General features: G+C 37.7%; 1 protein-coding gene across 1 annotated transcript in view; it reads right to left on the bottom strand.

Moving 5' to 3' along the window:
• Positions 1–7497, bottom strand: part of DHX15 (DEAH-box helicase 15) — a 48989-nt gene that overhangs the window by 7875 nt on the left and 33617 nt on the right. Inside the window, exons 11-12 of the mRNA XM_017824695.1 lie at positions 6688–6810; positions 4290–4480 (exon numbers count right to left, since the gene is read on the bottom strand). Of these exons, the coding sequence (XP_017680184.1) occupies positions 4290–4480; positions 6688–6810 (314 nt within the window). The remainder of the gene's footprint in view (positions 1–4289; positions 4481–6687; positions 6811–7497) is intronic.

Here is a 7497-nt window from a genome sequence, read left to right as displayed (position 1 = left end):
TTTAGATCAGATCATCATCAGCTGGTTTCCTTTAATATAGATGCATACTCCCTTGTTTTCTTCCCTTTTTTTTTTTAATTCTACGCATAGCTTTTTTTTTTTTTGCCTAGTCAAAAGTGAATTCCACCTATTAGATTAAAACCTCAGGACTTCTAAAGCTACCTCAAATTTTAAGTTAGAATAACTCCTTAGTAAGGAATTACTTACTTTGAGTGTGCTTCTCTTTTATATATTATGACATTATTATCCAGAATATGTTTTAGGACTAGAACAAAGTATTTCAGTAGACTGCAAATCTTTTCACCCAAGATTTGAGAGATTACACTTCTACTTTATTTCAAGTCTGGGAAGCCAAGAGAGATTCCTTTAAATGGAGATTAACAGCACACTGTCTTTAACAATTTAGGCTTAATTTCATCCAACTCAATACAATGTTTGCAAAATTAAATAGCAGTATAGCTGCAAAACAGACTAGGTTAGACACTCATCTGTCAGAGACCTAGCACAAAGATAGCACACCATGCTGTAGGATTAGGCTTTTTTTCAAAGGATGTTCTGTTTAAAATCAATTTGATTTTTTAGATCAAAATATACATGCATACAAAAATATCAGAGTGCTTTATCTGTTCTAGTTCTTCCTAGAAAAGGACAGAACAAATCATTTATTTAGGTTTCATTTTAGAAATGCATGCTGTTAAAATCCAATACAATTTACCTTTAGCATCTCAGTCTCGCTCAGATGTACTGAAGTAGCAAAGTCTTATAATCTACCTTTCCCAAATACATACAATTTCCTTTTCCATGTAACTTATAATCATAGTGTAGTTGATTTCTTGATTAATCTGTATTATTCTGAACTAAGTAAAAAGATTTCAAAATAACTAATTTAGCCTACTCAAAGAAAAATGCTACAGAAATGTACAAAGACCTCTGAATTCCCAGGGAAAGACAAGAACTGGAATAATACCAATTAAGAAGAAAATGTTTCCTTAGACCATTGATATCAGGGATTAAGCCACCTTTAGGTGGTTACATACTACTGTGACTGACTTCGATCCCAAGCCAACACTGACCCACAGTATCTATCCTACTGAGATGTTTCTAGAAAGTGTGCCTGTTGCCACATGCATCAGTGAAGAATTTCAGGGTCAGTGTCAGCAATGCTATGAGAAATACACAGTGAAGCTATGGCTCCACAGCAAGCCATGGTGACGTGCCAGCTGCTGCACTTTCCTGCTCCCTCCTGGCCTGAGCTGTTTCAGCACAGCTGATAAAGCCCATTCTTGCTTCCCCTTTGAAGGTGTAAGTGGCCTGCCAGGTCACTGAGCTGAAAGGATTTTGAATGGCTCAGGCAAGCACCAAGGGTGACATAAGGGAGCGAACACTGACACATGGGAGGCAGCATACATACTTACACTCCTTTGAAACCCTGACATAAACCAATTCCAGTGCCTGCAAATGCAGGGGTAGTTGGACCAGGTGTCCTCCAGAGGGCCCTTCCACCTCAACAATTCTGTGATGTTTTTCACAGTATAAAAAACCCACGATCTTCCACAGAAACCACAGGATGATATAGAGTATGTCTAGTAAATGGGTTCATTTTTTGATGAGCAGTGGTAGTAAGCAAGATACTATGAACACACCTGAACCCCAAGATCATCAAAGAATCTGTCATTAGTTTAAAACTTTTGTGAATTAGACTACCTAAACATGACTCTAAAAGGATGGCCAAGAGTCAAGCCAGCTCATCTCTGCAACAGATTACTATGCAGCCCCAGAAAGCCCACCTGGCTGATGACTTAAGGGATAATTATAACGCTTTTATCAACACAACAAACCCAGATGGCAACAGTGGCACATGCCACCACAGGAAAATGTTTTAGTTCAAGTTCTTGTCACAATTTTAGTAAAAATTACACATTCTCCCCTCTGAAATTTTTAAATATGCTTGGGATTATTTATTATCTATCATGTCATTGAACCTAGAGGCCCAATAAGGGGTCTTTAGTCAAACATGTCTAACACTGTAAATACAAATGCATTTAAAAGGTCAAAAGCAGAAATACTATCACAAGATCCAGACTTTTTATATTTAAGGTTACAAATTTTGGCAGGTTAGTTTTGACAGACAGTTTAGATGGTTCCTTGTGTGTCTTTCTGACAAAAGAATACTAGCATGCACCAAAGGAGCACTGTCAGTTGCCTGGACTTCTGAAGTTTCTGCTTGCACTGCACGCAAGAGTGTTTCTGAATCTATTAAAAAGTTTTACACCATTCTTCTGCACTCTTAGAATAAAATGAATACCATTAAATGCACCAGTGGCAAATCATCTGACATCTAATTTTCTGTACAGTATTGGTCAATTAAGTTATCCTCTGCAGTAACAATGATATAACCTGTGTTTGACTAAGCCACATCTTCTAGAAAAGGTTCCAAGTTTGATCTGTATACATTTGTGTCCAAGAACGCCAATGGCATCCCAGGGTACATTAGGAAGAGCATTGCCAGCAGGTCCTGGGAGGTGATCTTGCCTCTCCTATTCAGCCCTAGTGACCTGCATCTGGAGTGCTGTGTCCAGTTCTGGGCTCCCCAGTACAACAGAGACATGGAGCTCCTGGACTGAGTCCATCAGAGGGCAACAAAGATAATTAAGGGACTGGAGCATCTCTCTTACGAGGAAAGGCTGAGGGAATTGGGCCTGTTCAGCCTCAAGAAGAGACAACTGAGAGGGGACCTCATCAATGTCTGTAAGAATCTGAAGGGAAGGTGTCAAGAGGATGGAGCCAGGCTCTTCTCGGTGGTGCCAAGCAATAGCACAAGAGGCAGTGGGCAGAAACTGATGCACAGGAAGTTTCACCTGAACAGGAGGAAGAACTTCTTTACTGTGCAGGTGACCAAGCACTGGAACAGACTGCCCAGAGAGGTTGTGGAGTCTCCCTCACTGGAGATATTTAAGCACCATCTGGATGCAAACCTATGCAATGTGCTCTGGGATGACCCTGCTTGTGCTGGAAGGTTGGACCAGATGACCCACTGTGATCCCTTCCAACCTGACCCATTCTGTGATTTGAAAACATCACAGGACTTGCTTCCACCTTTGAATTTTGATGTAAATTTTCAAATATCAATTCTTCTTCTACCTCCAATACTAGATTGGAAATACAATGATAAAAATCTAAGTTCTTTATGACAACTGGTAAAATACAAACAAACAAATCACTAAGAGAAAGATAACTCATCTTTAAGATATTTTGTCATTTGCTTCCCTTTTTCTGTTCAATTTAAAGTTTCCTCAGCTTACTTCCTGTACTATAACTTTTTTTGCTTACTCTTTACCACACAGTTACTTCAGCTAAGATTAGTTTTCCATGAATATCATGGATAAGTCACCATTAAGTGGTTACATACTCCCGTGACTTACTTCAGTCCTGAGCTAACACTGTGCTACAGTATTTAATCCTATTTAGGTGTTTCTATAAAGTATGCTTAGTTCTCCTACTTCTGTTGCGTAAATAATCTACACCTAGTTCTTGAATTTTATTACCAAAGTACGATTATATTAGTTGTACAATGTGCCAATTCCTCTCCCTTCTTAAGACAGGCTGTGTCTGGCACTGAAGTACTGAAAAAGCAGTATTTCTCTCATGTATTTTAATTTCAATGAGCAGCTTCTTAGCAATTTTGCAAGCATCACCCTTGCTCTATTTTACATATATTTTGCATATTCTGATATGTGATACAGAAACATAATTTTAAAAAAAGTTTTGCACAATGAAAACTGTAAGAAATCTTAGATTTACCATGAAAGTTTTACAAGACACTTAACTTCTTGTCAATATCTATGTTTCCCAAGTTTTACTATACACAGAATTGTTGACAGTTTTAAACTATTCTACTACTCACTTTGTCTACGGCAAATTTACTGGAATTCAAGTTTGCATTTAAATATGAAGGGTAAAGAGATGATTCATCACCAACAGAGATTTCACATTTATCCAGCACTAACACCAAATTGAAGGCAGGCAAACATACAGTATTTAGTACTGGTTATGTAATTAGTACTATTACAACAGTTAATACAGGCCTGTGCTGTCTGACATCAACCACAGGACTTGGTTAGTGCTACCTGAGTAATAACTAAGCAACCTGACAAAGACTAGGTGGCAATATAGTTAGCCATGTATAATTTAAGTAACAGTCATTAAGTTTTGACAAATTATAACAACCATACTAACATTATGAGCCACATAAACACTGAACTAAGTTACCTATGAGAATACACACATACCTGCATGAAATACCCAGTAACTAATGCCTTTCTGATGTTGATGTAATAGTCTCGGCTGGTAAAGTCTGTGCTTCTACGGGGCAAATTAAATCTATCCATGATTCGTGACAGCTGTTGGCGTACATTGTCTGCAGACATCAGGGACCTGTAGTTAATGAAGTTGTCATAACACCACTGAACCGACTCATGATCTGCAACATTAGAAAACATGAATCAAAATTAGAACATGTAAATAAAATAGCAACTAACCAACTGATCAGTCAGATGAACCAGAAAAAAAATATCCATAAACTTTTATAGATGACAGCAGCTTTTAGTTTGTTCAGTTGATTTCCTGCATTAGGTAACTTGCCAAAACTGCTTTCTATTCAGGAGGCGTGTGGTCAGGACAGAAAAAAATCAGGTTTTTTCTCCTCACCAACACAACATACACACAATCACTGATGTTCTGCTGAAATACCACACACCGCTAAACTTTGGACATTTCAAAAATCACACCCTGTAAGTAAAAAAATCGTCTTCCAAACCTGCAGTGAAAAACATAACTTTATGTAAGGAACACTGCAATCTTTAACTGCAGCATGGAAACACGAAAGATGATTGTACATAACAGCTGTATTTTAGAAATGAAATCCCCTTAAATTAAGCATTCAGGTAACAGCTAAGAGCTATACAGACTGTTTTAATGTGATGCACCTCACAGCACTTAAAGTAAATGTAGGTGGCTGGTAAAATACAGCAACTGTAACACAACTCTGTACTCTTGTGTTACCCTTCCTACTGCTGAAGGCTCTAAGAAGAAATTGCTAAAACAGCAAGTCTCTGCCATGCTGTCAGGATAAATACCTGCATGTTTCACATTCCCTACCAATTCTGTTACTTTTCAAGTAATGCTCTTCTAATCTTTGTCAGTTTAATAATCCAACAAAGTGTGTCTTAACAAGAATTAAAACTTAAGGTAACTCCTGTACAGAATGAGACTTTTCTTAATTTGCATTGAAAAGAAGGAAAGTTATGTAATTTGAGGTAGGTCCAAGTTCTTTCTGTGCTTTATCTTACAGAATATATGTTAAATCAAGTATGAATGATGAAACTCTTGTACAGTTAGGATTCTACTGTATAGTGAAGTACCACAGCATGTTACTTTCTGAGCCACCTGAACTGTGCATCATAGATAACCCATAAACATTTTATATTGTTCTAGATACAAACAGTAACAGTATTTTATCTTCTGATTCCAGAAATCAATTCACAATTTCAAAGCAAAACTGAACAAAAGATGATTCCCAAAATAATTCCATCCCTCAGTAACCAAGAGTATGAAAGCAGCAGCTTCCAGAAACATGCCCACACAGGATGTTTGCAAGGCATCTTGGATCCTTGTTAACTAAAAAGCTAACAGAAAAACACAAGCAACACATCTCCAATTTACAGGTGTTTAACAAAAGTTTCTCAGCTATTGTTTTAAACACATGGAATAAATTTGTTGGGACTTTTACTCTGAAGGTATTCTTATTTTGGATTGTCACATGATGACAGTTTTAGAAGGTTTCAGTACAAATTTTCTAAATCAAAACTGAAACAGAAAGGAGCACTAAGCTGCAGGGTTCCTACTCAAGGTAAAAACTGTTGCTTTTCTGTTTGCTTACAGGAAAATGCAACTGGAGCATGTAATTTAACCTCTCTGGCAGTTAATAGTAATCTTTTTACTGGCCACCAGCGTAAGTCACGTAAAAAAAGTGTGACACTTAGGTGGTCATTTTTTAAGAGAACTAGTTTTACCTGTTCTTTCCTATCTTTTTCAAGCTGCTAAAATATCCTTCAGCTATGCTGTGGAGGACCACACATTTTCCCTAAATTCCATACACAGAAATGACACAAATTAAATAAATGTATTGCATGGCTCTAAGTTACTTCTTGTTGATGCATCATCCCTTTGCCTCTCATCTGTTCTAAAGCCTTATTACAGAATTCCTAACTATATTAAAAAGTTAGGATTAAAAAGGTTTTGGTTCTAGGAACATATCCTTCTCCAAATTCACAGCATTGAATTCACACCAATTTCTGCACTGCTTTCCCTGATAAATCACTAAGCAATTATGCAGATTTTTTTATAATTAATGTCAGATAAACTTCCAATATTTCTTAATTATAGGAACACTTGCTTCCTTCTGTCCAAGGTTACTCGGCATTGATTTAAAAGCCTGGCTTGTCTCCATGCTCATCAGTTCATTACATGATTTCTTGGGTAGTTTTTTGGTTTTGTTTGACCCCCAAAGGCAAGTAGAACTTAAATAATAAAACCCAAGCCCAAGCCTTCCAAACTGCCCTTGGAACCCAGGAACGAAGTTGACAGCACAAAGCATTATAAATAATTTCCCAAAACAGACAGACTTACTTTGCTTGAAAGCATGGTAGACATTCAGCAACGTCAAATGATCTCCATCTATGTGGGCAAACCTCATCTTGGCTTCATCTGCTGCTTTCTTTGCTTCCGTGGGGCGAACAAAACACTGTGGGACTAAACAAGGTTGGTATGGGCCCAACACAAACGCCCATATCGATGAGTCACGCATTCACAGATAGAGGAACAAGGCCTAGCTAGGTCAGTTCACAGAGCATAGGGCAGGGCAGGATGGCCTCCAACTGCATCTTGGACTGTTTACTACCATGATTTGGTACATCAACACCTAACCACATCTGTAAGACAAGAGGGTTTCAAAGCTACAGAGTACCTGATTATTTTAATAGAACTATAAGTAGGCATCAAAATCTCTAGTCTGAAGGCCATCAAGATTACCTGCTGGAAGGCTAAACAGATCTTAGTTCAAATCCAGTGCTGATAGCTCTACCAGGAGCTAGTACCCCATGGAATAAAACACTTTAACTGCAAATTGCTTTTTCAGAAAGCCCCTACAGACAGAGTAAAGAAGATAGTTCTGAAACTGTACTGCACAGTACAGTCTAAACAAACATGAGTTTGAATTATCAAAGGTCTGTTACTAGCCAGAACACACTAGTCAAATATCTTCCCAGATGGTATTGTTATCAGCACTGGTATACAGAAACATGTGAATGAAGGTATTAATAAGTCTAAAGGTTGTGATGGTAGCGGTAGTGGTGGAAGGTTAAACTGTCCTTTGGCACTACTTCAAATAAAAAACATTAAAAAATGCAACATGATGAGCTTTCTCCTATTATTTTATTC

The sequence above is a fragment of the Lepidothrix coronata genome, unplaced genomic scaffold (assembly GCF_001604755.1).
Source record: "Lepidothrix coronata isolate B3197 unplaced genomic scaffold, Lepidothrix_coronata-1.0 Scaffold0, whole genome shotgun sequence".
NCBI lineage: Eukaryota > Metazoa > Chordata > Aves > Passeriformes > Pipridae > Lepidothrix > Lepidothrix coronata.
Note: the sequence above shows the minus strand (reverse complement) of the source record. Positions and strands in the feature narration are given on the sequence as shown.